This window comes from Alexandromys fortis, unplaced genomic scaffold (assembly GCF_014885135.2).
Source record: "Alexandromys fortis isolate MF-2015 unplaced genomic scaffold, M_Fortis_MF-2015_v1.1 scaffold_17, whole genome shotgun sequence".
NCBI classification, from domain to species: Eukaryota; Metazoa; Chordata; class Mammalia; order Rodentia; family Cricetidae; genus Alexandromys; species Alexandromys fortis.
Genome location: NW_026067896.1, coordinates 8,562,492 through 8,580,309, shown reverse-complemented (window position 1 = coordinate 8,580,309; position 17,818 = coordinate 8,562,492). Strand labels below are relative to the sequence as shown.

At 42.5% G+C, this 17,818-nt stretch overlaps 2 protein-coding genes across 3 annotated transcripts in view; one reads left to right on the top strand and one right to left on the bottom strand.

The window, feature by feature from the left end:
* Nucleotides 1–11,124, bottom strand: part of LOC126514224 (nonsense-mediated mRNA decay factor SMG5-like) — an 84,143-nt gene extending 73,019 nt beyond the window's left edge. The window contains exons 1-2 of the mRNA XM_050162984.1: nt 10,935–11,124; nt 1,210–1,264 (exon numbers count right to left, since the gene is read on the bottom strand). The gene's annotated coding sequence lies outside the window, so the exon portion shown is untranslated. The remainder of the gene's footprint in view (nt 1–1,209; nt 1,265–10,934) is intronic.
* A 5,132-nt stretch (nt 11,125–16,256) lies between these two features.
* Sybu (syntabulin) overlaps nt 16,257–17,818 on the top strand; it is a 61,905-nt gene continuing 60,343 nt past the window's right edge. For both annotated transcript variants that reach the window (XM_050163005.1, XM_050162997.1), the window contains exon 1: nt 16,257–16,421. In XM_050163005.1, the coding sequence (XP_050018962.1) occupies nt 16,398–16,421 (24 nt within the window). In that variant the 5' untranslated portion in view covers nt 16,257–16,397. The remainder of the gene's footprint in view (nt 16,422–17,818) is intronic.

Genomic DNA, 17,818 nt, shown 5'->3' with positions numbered 1-17,818 from the left:
ACTTGCAAATAGCCGGTGTACATATTAAGATATTAGATACCAGCTATGGATCTCAGTTGCATTACTTGAGATAAGATATTACACTAACTACACAGTTCAGAAATGTTACATACTTATGGTTCTGGTATAAATAATTAAACAGATTTTACCCTAATTTAGCACCTCTTTCCATAGAGCTAATAGCTACATTATTAAAGCTACAGAGGCAACATTCTTTTTTTCAGAAAGTCTAAAGAAAGTCTACTGTAGTTCATTTGATAGGATGCTTTCCTGCAAGTAGTAAACTCTGGATTCAATCACCCATACTGCATAAACCAGGTACGGTTACGCTCACCCATGACCAGAAGTTGGTAAAGGAAGGCAGGAGAATCAAAAGTTCAAGGCCATTCTCAACTATATATCAAGTTCACAGCCAGCCTGGCCTACTTAAGACACTCTCTGAAACATATAACTAACGTAACTGTCTCCCCAGCCAAAAAGCCTTCCTACTTCCTAAAGTGCAAACAAAAATGTCGGTTCCGGTTTATTATAAACTTAGAATCAATGTGGAAAAAATTACTACACATTTTTTAACTAAAATAAGCCAATTCAAGAGCCCAAATGTGTCTCATATTTAGCTATATATTGCAATCATTTTATCAGTGCTACCTGGGTAATTGGCTATTTGGTTTAAAGCATTAGATTTTCTATAAAACCCTTTTATGTCCTCCTTCCTGCAATATCTATATTTCCACATGACAAATATAACTGGGATTTTAGCAATACACATTTTGAAAACAGATTTGAGAAATCATCTTAAAGAATTACCTGTATTTTAATTCCAATTAATAACTGTAAATATTTACTTTGAACCTTCTAGTACCGATAAGTCCCCAGATTGCTCTTCATTAACAATGCAAAAAGACAATAATATTTGGAAAAGAAAAATACCTAAGTGAAAAACAGAAATAGAAAAGAACGGCTGAATGGCTTCTAGAATGGAGAGAGTTAAAGCGGCAAGCAGAACTAAAGAGCTCCTGTGGCTCTGGTGGTTGGGTTGTGATGGCCAAATTTGTCTTTGTTCTCTATGTGTAGAAGAAAAAATGCAAACTGGATCCGTGTGAATATGAAACGGCTTTTGCCAATAGCATCTTGGACTCATCACTGAAAAAGAACAAGGCAAATAAACACAGGCAGTGAAAGGTGACAAAAGCTTTGAAAAATCCTTACCTTGGTCTCATGGAGAACTTGAACCGGGTAATGGCCAACGGGAGTTCCACAGGCACTAATGCAAACGAGAGGCAGCAGATTGTCAGGTCGTTTGTCATTACCTATATGGCTAAGAGGAAAGTCCCCTGGCTACCATTTTTCTATTGTTCAACTAGAAACCGACCATAGACTTAAGGGAAACTACCTTTGGGGAAGTGAATATGACCTCGTTCACATCATTGAGAGACTCGGATCTAGTGGTCACTATTGAGGGAGCACATTTCCTTACCACTTAATTGGCTACACAAGGCCATGAGAACAAAAGTGCTTTGGTGTCCTTGAAGCCAACATGATGCTCTATGTTGGTTAGGTTGCTTTACCAAATGTTAAACCATTAAGTTGAAAAGAGACCAAGTGGGTGAATGCAAAGGTTTTGCTGTAAATTGAACCTAACGCCTTGAGCCTTAAGATATGCCAGGTAAGTGTTCTACCACTGAGCTCCAACTCCAACACCTTAGTTCTTAAAACAATGTCCTATGCTTACAGTCAGTGGTTACCTGCCCACTGGGCTGTGGCCTCTTCTACTGTATAAACCTATGTAGAGCATGTGTTTGCTCTCTTTTTCTGGCTGCGGGATTCGGTTTCTGATCTCCATTCAAGCAGAGGATTCTGATTTGTGAGTCCACCCCTAAATAAATAACCATCTATTTCTCAATTCTGAGCTAGTGTGGGATTTCTTTTAAGCGTCCTTCTTCAGTCCTATACATGCAGTCACATAAGCCTATAAGCCCAGTGACATAAAGTGAGACAGGAAGACCAAGACTTCAAGCTCAGGAAACATGATAAAATTTCCCCTCTCAAAACAAAAAAACAAAAACCCGTAAAATACTTTTTATGATTGGAATGGATACAAGTATACTGGTTTAATGTGTGATAGCATTGATTATTACTTTTTAAAAATTTTATGTGCATGAGAGTTATGTCTGCATGTATGTTTATGTGAGAGTGTTGAGTCCCCAAGTGCTGCAGTTACAGATAGGTGTAAGCCGCCATGTGGATGCTGGGAATTGAACCCAGCTCCTCTGGAAGAGCAGCTATCACTCCAGCCCCACCATTGATTCTAATCTCCAAATAAAGAGATGTTTCTGATCCATTTGAGCAAGAAAAGATCATCTTAATTTCAGTCATTTGCCTCCGTTATTTAAATATTTGCCACCTATGAATACATGTTTCTATTTGTTGTTTGTCTGTGTGTTTGTTTTTCCGAAATGGACCCTCATATAGACCAGGCAGGCCTGAAAATCTATGCAGAGGATGACCTTCAGCTATTGATCCCCCTTGCTCATGTTTCAAGTGCTTGGATTGCAGGCATTCACCACCACCTCTGTGTGAACCTGTTGTAAGAAGGCTACTTGTTCGTTCCTGGCTACCCAAACTCCCAAAATAACCATAAATAAACTGTATTAATTAAATCACTGCTTGTCCCATCAGCTCTATCTAGCTTCTTACTGAGTAACTCTTATATCTTAATTTAACCCATTTCGATTGATCTGTGTATTGCCACAAGGCTATGGCTTACAGGGTAAAGTTCTGGTGTCTATCTCCAGCTGGACTACATGGCTTTTCTCAAACTCCTTCTCCCTTCTCCCAGTATTCAGTTTAGTTTTCCCTGCCTAGTTCTCCTCTACCCTACCACAGGTCCAAAACAGCTTCTTTATTAGCCAATGGTATTCACAGCTTACAGAGGGAAATCCCACATCATGAACCTTTGATTTTTCTTCTTCCTTCCTTCCTTCCTTCCTTCCTTCCTTCCTTCCTTCCTTCCTTCCTTTTTTTCCTTGTTTTTGGGTGTGCTTAGGAATCAAATGAAGAGCCTTGCACATATGAGCCAAGCACTTATTTACAGTCTCAACATTCTGAACAAATTTAGAGCACTGGTTCTGTTGAGAGTTTTTGCCAGACTAACTTCACTTACTTACAGTAGTCTCACTTTGTCCTTGTGAATTGAAAGTCTTAGTCCTTGTACTTAGAAACAGGCTTGACAATCCCAAAGAAACAGATGGGTAAAAGAGAAAAAAGAAAAAGAAAACAGGGCAAGCAAAGGCATTTCTCATGTATTTCTTGGTTTAGTGCTTTAATTTAAAAGTTAGATAAAATGAGCTCTTTCCTCCCTAGGGTTTTTGGTCATGATGCTTATTACAGCAATATAAAGCAAACCAGACCAAAGTTGGGTACTGAGAGTAGGCTAAGTTGGTGAAAAGGCTGACCCTATTGTTTGGGGGAAGGATGGTAGAAGCGGTTGGAACTTTGGGCTGAAAAAGCAAAGCTGCTTGAGGATGCTAACCAACCTAACCTTTTTGTCCCACACATTCCACTCATCATTGAAACATTAGATCTACCCTCCCAACAGCACTGCAGGCAGTGTGATGGGCTATTGTCACTGAGGTATTAGATCTACCCTCCAAACAGCACTGCAGGACAGTGTGATGGGCTATTGTCATTGAGGTATGAGATCTGTCCACCAAACAGCACTGCAGGCCGTGTTGATGGGTCATTGTCATTGAGGTATTAGATCTGTCCACCAAACATCACTGCAGGATGGTGTGATGGGCCATTGTCATTGAGGTATGAGATCTGTCCACCAAACAGCACTGCAGGACAGTGTGATGAGCTATTGTCATGTCTTGAAATGTGCTACAATTCCTTAAGGAGTGTTGAGAAAGGAACCTTGCATGGAACACTCAGTGAATGAAAAATGAACAAGATGGCAGCATCTTCCAGTAGTATCAGACTAAATGGAGGATAAAATTGTGATACAAAAAAAAATAGGGGAAAGACTCCTCATTTATACTAATACTATTCAAAATTCTGTGCATCCCATTTGGGAATCCACATAAAGAAGATGCATTCCAGTGTTTAGAGTTATTGAGCATAAAATGTTATCAACAAATAAGCAAGCAAGCCGTGGAAAGATGCAAAGAAGTGGAAATGTTTATTAATCTCTTTGAAGGGCTGCTGCAATTCAATCATATGGATGTTTCCCAGCTGGCAAGGAAACAGGATTGCTCAAAGGTTTCAGATTGAAAAGCCTCACACAGCTCTCTAGGCAAGAAGTTTGGCGGTGGTGCTGAAAAACCACAAAGACCAATTCCCAAATATTTATCATATGATTTGTATTCTGCAGCCATTCCCAGTCTCAACGATAACAGTGGAAAGGATGACGTCAGAGTGCGGGAATAGAATGCTTGAGCAAGGGCTTCCATCCTGAATACACCACCAAAGGCCACGGCAACAGATCTGCTGGCAGCCTCTTCTTATAAAGCTCATTAAAACAGACAGTTTACCTTTGGGCAAAAATACAACCAGAAAACCTTGGTTTTAAAGGATCACCATAATCTCACTGATTTAAAAATAAAAAGTGGCATTTTCTGTTTAAACCTCCAGTGTGAACTATCTCTCTCATATTTCTTTAATTACAGAGAACTGAGTGGTCCTGCAGCAAAGAATAATACCAGAGCTACTAGCAAGGGAAGAGAAGGAAGGGGTGTGTGTCCTAACTCTAGGGACCCATACACCCTCCTTGTTTTAATATTTATAGTAATAGCAATACCCTGTGGAAAAGGGATTTGAAAGATTAAACTAAGGATGTTTTTTTTAAAAAAAGAATATGTAATTTTCATATGATCACAATTTTTAACTTGAAAAAGTATAACATATTTCAGGTTAATAAGTATGACTTCTGTCATATTTTTATGTGAATTCATTCCTAGTTTATCTTAAAATAGAGTTTATAGCTTGAAATGGATCTCTATACTAATATTAAATGGCCCATGTGTTCCTGCTCTGTTTAAAATGATTATAATTTAATATTTAATTTAAAATTATCACAAAAAAAGCACAAAACAAAGGACCTACCCCGCAGCATGGTTTAGTACTTGGATGACATTAACTGTTCCCTCTATTTTCCATGACTACATAGTCCCATTGCTAAAGTCCCATGTAAAGAAGTCAAATAAAATTAAGAAATTAGACTAATTTATGTTATCACCGCAAATTGATTCGGTTTCTTCCAACATTTATTGCAGTTCTTTGTAAATAATAAGAAAGGACTCAATTTATATTTTTAGAATAAATAAACATCACTTATTTACAAAAAGTCTTGGATTCAAGGTATAAGATTTGTATTTACTAAAAGTATAACTGTTTGCCAATTTCAAGGTTTAGCAATACTTAATAATTATTATCAGCTTCATCTTTATCATGTTTTAAGACAATATTTTTCAAGTATCCAATTTTGCAATATTATTATAAGGCAAAAATCAAACAGCAGCAATAACAAAAACCTAAATGATTCCTAATCCTGTGTTTATTTTTTTCATTTCATTATCTGTTCCTATAGAAATTATTTTTGAACTTAGAGGTTTGTGAATACGATTACTGACATGAGGGTAGGCAGAAACAAAACTAGTAATTTAGATGCAAAATTTCCAGGTGTTTACGATGGGAACCACATGCATGCTGACTTCAGCAAATTCACACATCTATACTTAGGATACCAAGCACTGGGAAACGGGCTGCTCTCCAAGAATGTTTACAGTAGACTCATAGTGTGAAATTTTCTAATGCTCTCTGCCTTAGTAATATTTTTTTTTATTTTTCCAAGCTTCAAAATAGGACTACTTAAATCGTATGTGCATGTGTGTGTGTGCATATGTGTGTGTGTGAAACTACTGCATTAGCCTGTATGACAAAATATAGCAATGAGTTATGTGAATATTTAAAATTGCAAATGTTAGGGGTTTTTTTAAAGAAAGAAAACCTTGTCTAGAACTGTTTTCTATTTTAATAGTAAAAATCTAATAAGCGACAAAGGGGAAAACCATAACGAGGAATCAGGGGAATAGTTTTTCAAAGCATATTCTTTGAATTCTCACTCAAGAGAGTTGAGCCCATTAAAAATGAAGCTAAGATTAATATTTTATAATACATAAGATAAAATATATGTATTTTCTGAGACAGAAGCTTTTCAAGTACACCAATTTGGAAATCATTATTTTTACTTGCTTACTTAAAAATTCTTTTGAATTGCTGTTCAGCTCATGTGACAAGCCCCAAAGCAAATCCAGCTCCTGATTATCGTATCTGGCATGTGGCTTTAGTTTTCCATTGTACTATACAACCATGCAAAAAAGTAGAGACCATTTTTAAACCTAGAAATCATTCTTTCCTACATTACTCTCAGTACAAGAATAAGCTACCTGACTTGAGCAAGTGTGATTGGCTAATGAGTGTATCTGAAGGACAAAAGAGACTAGATGAGGAATTCAAGTGGAGACCAGAGACTGTGAAGAGAGCTCTGGGGAGAGAGACCCTTTGTGAACACACCCAAGGTGTGATGCCAGGGCTGGATCAAATGGCCATGTGCATATATTTTTATCTCCAAGACACTGGAAAGCAATGAAAGGATTCAGTTAGGTCTGATGGAGTCACAGTAAGGTTGGGAATTATCAGATGTGCCCCTTAAAGAAACAACTCAAGCCACTATTTAAGAAGATACTCTAGTGGACTGGTCTAGGAAGTCAGGTGATGGTTGGGGAAGAAAGAGATGTAGAGAAATGGAGACATTTCAAGATAATTAGGAGGTAAGAAAGATAGGACACTTCTTTGTAGAAGTGTAGAAGACAAAAGATTTAACAGTCTCCAAGGTCCCTGGGTTTGCGTGGTGAAACCGTTTATTACCTTAGAGAATACAGAGGTAAGAGTCACATGCGGAAGGAGTGTCATAAATTCAATTAGGGATAGAGACATTTGTGGGCCTTTGGGAACATGGAAGATGGATAGCCAAGTGGATTATGGGAAGTATTATATTAGGCATATGGATTTGTAGAACTTATAGATGATCTACCTTTAAATAGTTATTGAAGCAGTTGAAAAGCATTACCCAGGGAGAAAAGACAGGATGAACAAACAAAAGGGAAATACCAGGTGGGATTCAGAGGATGGCCTAAAACCATGTTGCAAAGTAAGAGATAATCAGAATGGAACGTTTCATATTTGAAAACTGGGGTAGTGTTTACTCCAAAGACTGATCAGAAGTCAAGTTTGTGGTTGAAAAAATAGCCATTAAAGTAGCCACAGAGAGGATAATCTGTGACTTAGGGCAAGAGCTGCCAGCTAAAAATTGTTGGTACTGGAGCGGAGTGTCACAAGGCAGGGAGGGTCTCAGATATATGCCCAGCTAAGCCTTCATCAGAAATTTGCTGATATGGGAAGCAGAGCAGACCAGTAGTACTGGAACTCAGGAAGGTGGGGAGCTTCAGTGAGGCATCTGCCATTGAGGAATACTTCAGTATGTTTAAACCCTGGTAGGGAATGTCCAGTGGAAATGTATGTTGAAGTCGTTCTTAAAGAGACTGACAGCTAATAACAGTTCACATCCAATTGCATGGTTAAAATACTCCAGGACCTCTCCTCCACTCTTTATGTGTTCCAACCAAGAACACATAGAAGCCTATATATAATTATATAATTATCCTACTTTAAAGACAAGGAAATAAAATCCTGGAGAGTTAGAAGGGCTTCCTGATTGAATAATGTTCTTTGCAAGGCATGAAAGGATGTCTCATACAGGAATTTTCAGGTTTAGAAATTTCTCTTGGTGGGGGGCAGGGGAGAAAAACCTAACAAGATAGGGAAACGGGAGGGATGGCATGGTAGAGGTCAAAACATGTATGGGTTTGGAAGTAGGAGAAGGAAGGTTTTCTTGTACTTTCTATTTTGTTGGTCAATCAAGGTCTAAGGGCATCTGCACAGCATGAGGGAGCAGGAGTAGGCGGGTAGCTTTGAAGTTTGGGGAAGGTGTAAACAGACACTGAAATGAACAGGAAATAATGCTGACTACCCAACATAAAATGGCTGCTGCATATCACTGAGCCTCTCCGGCAGCCCAAGAGTGAGAACAGACAGTGCTATTAACTAGTGGGGCCATAGGATTCCTTCTGTGCAGCTTTGGGCCACTGCAGAAGTGGCTATATCAAGTCTATTTGAGAGGTTTCTCCAAGTTGGTGATGACTACACATTAGAGACACGAAAGACCAACCAAAGAGATAAGGAGATTGGGATCGGGTATATCCATTGAACTTGTTCTTACTTTCACCTTCTTCTAAATAGGGTATGATTATATCTAACCGGGCAAGCAAATAGTGATTAAACTGTATCCAAAATTTGACATTAAAAGATGGAGTTCAGTGGGAGTTTAGATGGTTAATCTTTCAATGAAAGTAAAACAGCTTTAAAAGCATCACCTTAAAAATATCAAGCCTATTAATTACATACAAATAGACCCATGAGAATAGGCAAAATATGGACTATCTTAAGATCATTTGGCATTATTGTTTTAGAAGGATTTAGCTCATTAATTAGCTAAAATTGAATCATATAGTTTATTCTCCCCAGGGTTTTTATTATTTGGGAAAGGGGAAAGAAAGGAAGAAAAATAAGCCCTCAGTTGAGTCCCCAACCTGTATAAGTTTTCTGTGGGTGTTAGAGAATTAAATATTTGAAAAAATTTTATGAAGTAGACCATATATGCATTTTACAAGTAAAGATGCAAAGATTTAGGAATGTTAACTTTTCTGGTATAGCTCAGCAGAAATCAGGGGAAAAAAATGCCTAGTGAGAAAAAAACACTCTTTAATTCTCCCACACCCACTACATGGTGATTTCATTCACTGACATACAATTAAACAGCTTTCCATTTTTAAAGTTTCAGAAAAATTTCAAATAATGCTGAGCAAGTTTGAAGATGCTATCAAGATTTCATGGCAAACCTAGATAACAAAGGAAAAAAAATTCACCGATGGACCAATAGGTGGCAACATATCACGGCCCTCTTAAAAATTTTAAATACTATTAATTAGCAAAAACTGATGGAGAAGCTACCTATATACATGGTGCTCTTTGTAGTCAGTCAAGACGTTAAGACAGATCTCCAGGGGCACCCAGCGCTGCTGTCTGCATTAGTCTCTTTGGGAAAAGGGAGGAGGAGAGAAAGTAGAGAAGGAGACAAAATGAGGAGGAAGAACAAGCTAATGAAGTGGATGCTCAAGAATCCAGAATCATAGTAGAACCTGTTTATTCTTCAAAGCTCATCTCTAAATTGACACCTGCTTACCTCAGATCCCAGACTAAGTTAAATTCTGGCAAACCCCTTTGGCTTCTTTCTGAGACAATGCCAACACTCTGAAAGGTATGCCAGGGTTACGCCCACACTTCTGTTAGATCCTAAAGAACAGGAGACACTAGCTCAGAGTAGAAACATCAATACCCATGGATGGATGAGAGGATGGATGGATGATTGGGGTGTGGCCTGTCATCATCCTTTCTGTTTAACCCTTGTCAATCAGTCTTTGATTGGACAGGTTTATCAACCACTTTTCTGATATGAAATCCATTTCATTCTTTATGTGTAACAATCAATGTAGGGAAAGCGTTTTCCCCTTTGGCAAAAATGCAGATTTTTCAGATGATACCAAGCAAACAGGAAGCAGCAATGGTAGTTAGAATGGTCCGATCTGAAGGAGAGAGAAGGTATCTAAGAAGCTGTAAGCATATGCCAGGTTTAAATACCAGACTTGTCTAATCCTTTCTAACAGCATTCCGAGCTAATTACTATTATTAAGCCTATTTTATAGGTGTGAAAATGAAGCTGAGAGAACTTAATTTGTTCAGAGACATTAACTGGTGCATCCAAGTCTTCCTTTCCAACTAACCTGCACTCACACCATGCTGAGTCCTAGGGGTTCCTTAAACAATTCCGATGAGGTTCACAGGCGAACGATTGACTAGTGTCCAGGGCTTTGAGATTCAGGCCCTTGTATCTCTCATTTTCTACTCATCACGAACCTTCATACAAACCAGGGAACTCATTTCAGTCTCCTGCTATCTCTTGTATGAGCCCTCACAGGGAGGCCAGGCAGAAGCTGGATTTCTTAGCAGAAAACTAGACACAGCTGTTCTTCTTTCGGCCCCTAATTCAAGGTCATTTCTCCAGAATGAGTTTTACTAATTCTGTACTAGGCCTCCCATCTTAACATCACGTCTCCTACAGTTATCACCAGGGTCGGGGATAGCAAGGCACGGTGGAGCATCCAAGCTCCCCAGCAGCAGCCCCAGAGCTTGTCTGCCAGGATAAGGAGGCCTGAGAACCACATCCCACATCACAGCCCAATCAGAGGACAAGAGGAGGGGAGGAACCTGTTGGGAAAACAAAGAGCATTCCTGCCCATGCTAGCCATCAAAGCAGTCAGGTAAAATGGCATCAACAGATCCCCCCAAATGCCAGAGGTTACTTTAAATTTTATTCTCATTTTGATTCTGTTTCGATGTACAATAAATAAACCTGAAAAGACAGAAGAGAAAAAAAAAAAAAAGGAACGCTAACAGAAAAGCCAGGGGCTCATAGTTATCAGGCCGATGAAATAAACAATTTTAGTCTTTTATTTGCCAGGTTTTGGATGATGTCATCTCGGTACCTGTAAAACTGATATGAAAGTTATCTCCTTTCAAAGGCAATTTTTCTTTGACTAAACAGCATCCTAGAATTGGCTAAAAGAGACACAAGGAGAGATGAGACAAACATAGGGCAGATTCCCAACCTCTAGGTTTATTTTTTTTTTTTTTACAAATGTTTCTGCCCCGGCTTGGAGAGGAGACAGGTTACACAGCAAAGCGGTCTGTTTACTCACTAGGTCACATGATGCCAGGACTGAAGAAAAATGGTTGATAACAAAGGGCATAGCCGGTTTCGGGAGTGAAGCAGCAATCAAACTGCCCCCAGCTCCAACACTGCAGAGGTGTGCTTGGCTCTGTGTTCCTTCCCGAACCCCAAGCTCCCACCTCCTTCCTTGTCCCTCGGCCCTGCAAACAGCTCCCTAACTCCGGAGGCTCCTGCCCCAGCTGTCGGAGCAGTTGGCCGCTAGGGGAGCTCTCTTCGGTTTTGCAACAACGCTGTCTTTTGAGTAGAAATTTCAAAATCAACCCCCCCCCCCCGGATCTTTTAGCATAAAAAAAAAAAAACAGAATTATTTTTAAAAGGGTGTTTACTAGAAAGTTGATGTTGGTAAAAACACAAAGTCATAGACCTAAATTATATTATGGAAAACAATCCTTCCTGAGACTCAGATGTGGCTATAGATCGGCTCTCTGAGGCAACATTAGAAATATCTGTTCTAAGCCTAGACTGATGTGGATGCTGAACCAGCCCTCAGGGCGCCTAGATGAGGGACCTGACAGAACTGTCTTGGCCTTGTCCCCTTACCTCCTTTCTAGGAAGCTTGCTGCTGGACCATGGGACTCCTCACTGTCTTTCTCATACCTCCAGGCTCTTAGGATCTGAAGATACTTCTCCCTCAGGCCCAGAATTCAACATCTGGCTTTAGGCCTTCCGGTGCCTACCTCACAGACGACTTCCTGTGACCTTTCAGTGAATCTTTGAGGTCCACGGTCTGTCTAGTCATCGGAGGACGCAGTTCCTTAGGGAAATGTCCAGACTCAGCCTCTCCCACCTGGATGCCCAGCTTTCCACACAGCCATTCTAGGTATCTGATTTTCAACCATTTAAATCCACTTTCCCAGTCAGTGTACATCTGCTTGACCCACCCTGTGTCCCCACGTTGTTTAATATAGTCACCGTTCCTATGTTTTAGCTAGTTTTTTTTTTTTTTACCCTGTTCTCACAAATGGACAAAAAGGACACAGATGCCGGATAGCATGGTTTAGGACATCAGCTTACATCCGATTCCCCATTAGACAGCCAGAAAAATACATCCTCCATGCCTCCGAGTCCCCAGGCCCAAATCTCTGCCAGTCCTCTTTACCTGGACTTCCATTTAATTTCTGTTCGTCACTTAAAAGCGTCTCTATCTAACTGAAAACTCATTTGTAGAGCCCAGCTAATTGGCACACTCCAAACCCAATGAATGTTCAAGCCACACTGCCTCAGGTTACCCACTCCCCTCTCTGCCTCAAGTACTCTCTGGGCCCCCTCCTCTCAGGGAGTGATCTTGCATAATCCTAGCCATTACAGGTTACAGCATCTAAATACCTTAACCATAGCTTAACAATAACACACATACAATAAGAGGAGGGTGGATCACTCACACAAGCTCTTACAGGAAAACGGGCAGCTCTCTCCCTGGTAAGAAAAATATGGGTCTCCACCCCACCACAAAAAAAAATCCCAGGATGCCCCAGAATGCAGTTTCTTTTCTTCATGACGTGTTGTAGAACACGTCAGCTGTTCCTTGTTGCTGTGCAGATCACCCAACATCGGGTCACTGAGAGACAGCAGCGCTTGCTCGCACAGCTGATAGGATTAGGAGCCGGTGCTTTGTCAGCCCTGATTGAGTCCCAGACAGCCCCAGCAGACGCAGGTGAGATGTGAGGGGAAGGGGATGAGTAGGACTGGGAGGCAGCGACACTGTTTGGTGCAAGTGTTGCTCGTGGGCAGGGCATCTGTATTGTCTTCCCCATGAAGTTTGCAGTCGCGGCGGAGGTGGGGGTCTCTGTCAATAAAATCCTGCCCTTTAACACTCGTCTGACTTCAGCAGTTGGCCGTTTCCAGGTCAAAGGATTTTTATTCTGTGAGACTTGTGTCAGGTTATATTATGTGAGGGGGCTCTGAAAATGTAAAGTTCTCTGCACATTAAAAAATATAGACCTTTTTAATCACAAATCTCACATAAAGAACCCCTACATCTGGGAAGTAAGTATAGAGACTTTGCTTTCCTCTTACCTGATCTCCTAGATCTCTTGCCAGGTCTGGGCAGGCATATTATTTAAAACCTCTAAGGGACCAAGCCTCTAGAAACTATCAAGCAATTGATATTTTCTAAATAGCCAAGACATGTTTTTTTCCCCCTTCGGGGAATTGTCACAATATTACAAAACAAGACAATAAGTACTTAAGTATAAAATGAAATTGCCGCATAATAATAGGCAGATGAAAGATGAATATCTCAAACGATATTAGATTATATCTCTTTGATGCTATAATCCAAATGTTAAATTTCTCCTAATGACATGAGAAACACTTAAATGGAAATTAAAGGCAACGTAGATGTGATTATTTGTAAAACTTGCCTTTTAGAACAGCAGGGGAAACGGGCTTGGTTTCCAAAAGTACAGAGCTAAGAGGTATCTGAGCAGTAAACCATCAGCCGTTCCCTCGGTAAGGTTGCTATGGTGACAGCAAGGCTACCGCACAGCCTCTCGGTGCCTGCACTTCTGCAGTCAAGGCTTTCACTGAACACATGTTGGAATTTTTTTTTAGGCACACATCCCATCATTAAATACAAAGACACTTTGGAGGCAGCTTTATCTGAGTCATCTGCTAAACACAAGTTGTATCTGCGTTCTTCATCCTGCACCAGTGAGCCCTATGTGGGGTTGTGGAAGGAACTCATTCATTTAGGTATTCATTCACTTGGCAATTGTGCATTGATGCTACCGTGTGGCAGACACTGTGCCAGGCACTGCCTACAGTCCCTGAAGAAGACAGTGAGTGGGAAGTTCTGAAATAGGATCAGAGCAGCGCTCCTAGGGTAAGCACAGGTAGTCTGAAGGGACCGGGGAGGTTTCCTGGAAGAAGCTGTCTAAAATTAAACTTACTCTTTTTCAGAATGGAGGAGGAAGGGTGGATAGAGTGTAAGAACTGTAAACAGGGGGACCAGCAGTGTGCAAAAGTCTAGAGGGGAAAGGGCATGAAACCTCGAGAGAACTGAAAGACTGCGATTTGGACAACAACCATTTGTTATGGAGACAGCAGCAGGCCGAGGGGATGTGCCAGGGTCGAGAACACCTGTAGAGGAGAGGCAATTAGCACTTAGAGCTTGAAAGGCCTTGATGCCATCTTGGGGGCGGGGGTCTGAATACTACCTGTTGGAAAAGCAGGGAGGCATTAATGAGTTTAATGGGGAAGTGTGATTTGACTTAGCTTTGCATAAAAGAGGCCAAGGATTAACTCAGTGGTCAAAGATATTTCTTGGCAGAGTGCTTACTTAGCAAACGCAAGGCCCTCGGGTTAGTCTCCAGCATTACCTCAATAAATAAATGTATAAATAAAATATAAACACCCAAACAAACAGGAAAAAAAATCAAACCAAGTAAAATCAAGGAAGACTGTGAGTAATTTGTTTTCTATAAAGCTTTGTGAGTTAAGAAAATAACTAATTGGTTGGAGAAGAATCTGGGGTGAAACTGGAAGCCAAATGACTTCAGTGGCCACTGTTGAACTGACTCAATCAGGCTACAAATGAAGATGAGGAAGAGTGATGGACAAGTGTGGTCCTCTGCAAGTCCTGTTATCAGGAGAGGCAGAGGTGAGGTTTCCATCACTCTGAATAGTGCTGTTGGTCCACAGGAGAAGAAGAGCAAGGCAAAAGAGAGGTTCAGAGGATGTCAGAACTCCCTTTGAGATTTCGATTTGAACAACTCTGTAGACAGTTTCTGCTGTTAGGTCCCTACAACCAATTTTTTCAGTTCTTGGTAGGGGGTTCAGAAGCAACCCTTGATGTCCCTAGTTCATGCCTATCTCACCATTTGCAAATTCCGGCACGTAATTCTAGAAATAAATCGTATGGCTCCTCTTGGGCTGTACCTTGGTGAGGTCCATGGTTAAGACAGTTATGGGTAGAGAAAGAATGAATTAAGCACCTTTTCTCCACCTCAGAAAATCCTAAGATTATATCTCTGTTAAGTAGATCAAAAGGGGATAAGGATTTGTGGAATACAATCTCTTGGGGGTTTTAAGAAACCAACAAATTGATTTCCACTAATCCTCCGACTTCAGGGTCTCTGTGAACTCAGCGCACCCCTAGGTTTCAGAGTTGGTACTAAAAGGAATGCCAATAAGATGGCAATCCTTGCACACAGGACCCTGGGGTGTGGAGACCATCTACCACTCCCGTGGCTACCTCTGAGTAAAGGGTGTTTAAGTCATTTTACAAGTTTAAGTCTGTCACCACAGAAGACCCGAGCATAGCATAGCTAGCAACTCTTCTGTCGTCAGAGACGTTTTTGAGCTTCTTAAACATCTTGGCTGCACCACAGATGCTTTTTGCTGCCTGTCACATAAAAGACCCCTGCGGATATTGGATCACCTGGACCTGACCTAGGTGTCCCGGAAAAGGTCTGCTTTATCAATTGGACACAGCTCTCTTGTTTTCCTTCCCTATCCCTCCCAGCTACCCTTCAAGAGGTATTATTACTCCTCATATTAAGCCAGACAAACTTGAAGTAGGGTCTCAGCTGGTGTGCTGGCTTCCTCTTGGTTTCCCAAGCACGGTGTCCTGTCCTGTCTACAGCCTATACAGGTCCTTCTTCACGGTGTACTCAGGGAACGGTTGTAGAGCTGGGGATGGGATTGTGTGCTCGGTTAAAAAGCCTGTGTGTGGGCCCTGGGCTCCTGCCTCCTGGTGTCAGCCGTGTTTCACTGCTACCTTAGGCCCTTCTGACGCAAATCCCTCCAAGGAGAACCGCAGCCTTGGAAGGAAGTCCTACAAACCATATGCTGTGTCAATCCAGCAGCATTCGCTTGCCTGGGTTTCGGGACCCGCCCCACCTCCCTTGGGCGAAGTCCTGGTAGAGAATCATATGTTGACTTAAAACCTAGAGGTCACAGAGGGACAGCGAGTGGGGAGGGTGACTTTCCCTCTTTCTCCATCTTGGCCATCTGATATCGCAGCTTTTCTCGCCCTCCCCATCCAACTTACACCCCCTGCCAATCCCGGACCAGGTGCAAAAGAAGATGGGGACCCTTCTGGGCTGGCGATGCTGCGAATAAGCCTCAGTCTGCCCACAGTGGGTCGAGCTCGGCTTAGAAGGGAGGGGCGCTGAGAGAGGGACGTGGCGGGAGACCTGGTGGGTGCGGCGCTCAGAGGTGCCAGGCAGCTGTGCCCGGCCGCAGGTGAAGGCGGCGACCGGGAGGCGCCTCCGGAGTGGCGGCGAGCGGCGGCACCACGTGTCCCGCGGGGCGGGGCGGCGGGCGCGCCCTCGGAGCCGAGCGCGACCGCTGGCGGGGACGCGGCGGACCCGCTGCCGTCGCCGCACGCAGCCCCGGGCTCAGCAGAGTCTCCTCCTTTGCTCGGTGCTCACAGGTGCCTCCTCCTGGAAGGCGGCGGCGGCGCGGGGTACCGGCAGGCAGCGGCGAGATGGGACCCCTCCGAGAGAGCAAGGTAAGGGGACCCGGTGTGCGGGCACGGTGACAGGGTCCGTCCGAGAGGGCTTCAGTAAAGGACGAGGTGGGTACAGCCTGCCTAGTAGAGAACCAGGTGAGAAATGGACCCTGGTGTTCAGAGTCCAAGCAATCCGGGGGAAGTAGGTGCTGGAGACAGCAGAGAAGTCAAGGGTCATCCGAGGGTGACGGGATGTGGCAGATGGGGAGGTGGCACTACAGGAAGAGATTTGGGGGATTAATATGAGGATTTAAATGATTGATTTTTAGAGGGTTAATCCTAGATCCTAAAGCTGTGACTGGAGGTGAAGCTTTTAGCTGGTGTCCTGTGTTTGCCTCTGTGTGTGTGTGTGTGTGTGTGTGTGTGTGTGTGTGTGTGTGTGTGTGACATGCAAAGGGAATTTGGTGTATTCATGACTGAGAAATAAGGACGCAGCGTGACAGTGACCCAGCTCAAGAGTCTGCAGTACGCCAAGCAGAGTGCCTGGCGTGGGATACCTGCTGGATGACTGATGGGCTGGACAGATCCAGAGTCTGGGTGTGGCTTGCAGCGCCAGGATGGCATGGATGCCTGAGCCAGGTTCTGGGCTGCAGGGGGTTTTCCCTGGGGAGGCCTCTCGTCCGAGGTGTTCGCTTTGGCCTTGACCCTTCCTGGTAAGCTTAGGAAACAGTAGGAGGTCATATTGGGAACTGGCATTTGCTATTTAAGCCAAAGCCCTCTTTCAGTTACAGAGGCTGGAAGGAGCTGTGGAATTTCGGGGGGGGGGAGCTCCGGGAATCCGGTTTAACAAGGCAGAGTAGTGGGGACCCTGAAAGCACGGGTCTGATGTTCTGTTCTTTTAGGGGATGTACAGTTCTTGCCTCTTTCAGCCTCTCGGTTTCCCCATCTGTTCAGATGAACTTGTATAAGTGTCGGTGTTGAACACTGGGGTGTAAAGATCGATTCAATGAACTAATGATGGAGAGAGAACTTAATTTCTTATTACGTTTATTTATTTGTGTGGGGAGCTAGTGTGGGTGCCACAGCAAGTGTGGAAGTCAGGGGGAAAAAACTTGCAGGAGTCCTCCTCTTCCACCTTGTGGGTCCCAGGGATCAAACTCAGCTCCGCTGGCTTGGCTGAACACCTTACCTACTCAGCCATTTTGGCTATTAAGAAAGGGGACTTTCAAACTGAAAACATTGTGAAAATCTACTTCTTATTCATTTTTTTAAACCAAAGCATGACATGGTATTAGAAAGGCATTTTTAAGTAGAGAAAAATTTCCTTCTTGTGGGTTGTCCTTTCGGCAAAACAAAAGCTTGATGTGATGTAAAAGGTGGAGCCATTTTCCTGGGTATTGGATGTGTTTGCTTTTCTGTTGGCAGCAAGCCGTGTGTACCAGGATATTAATGAATAA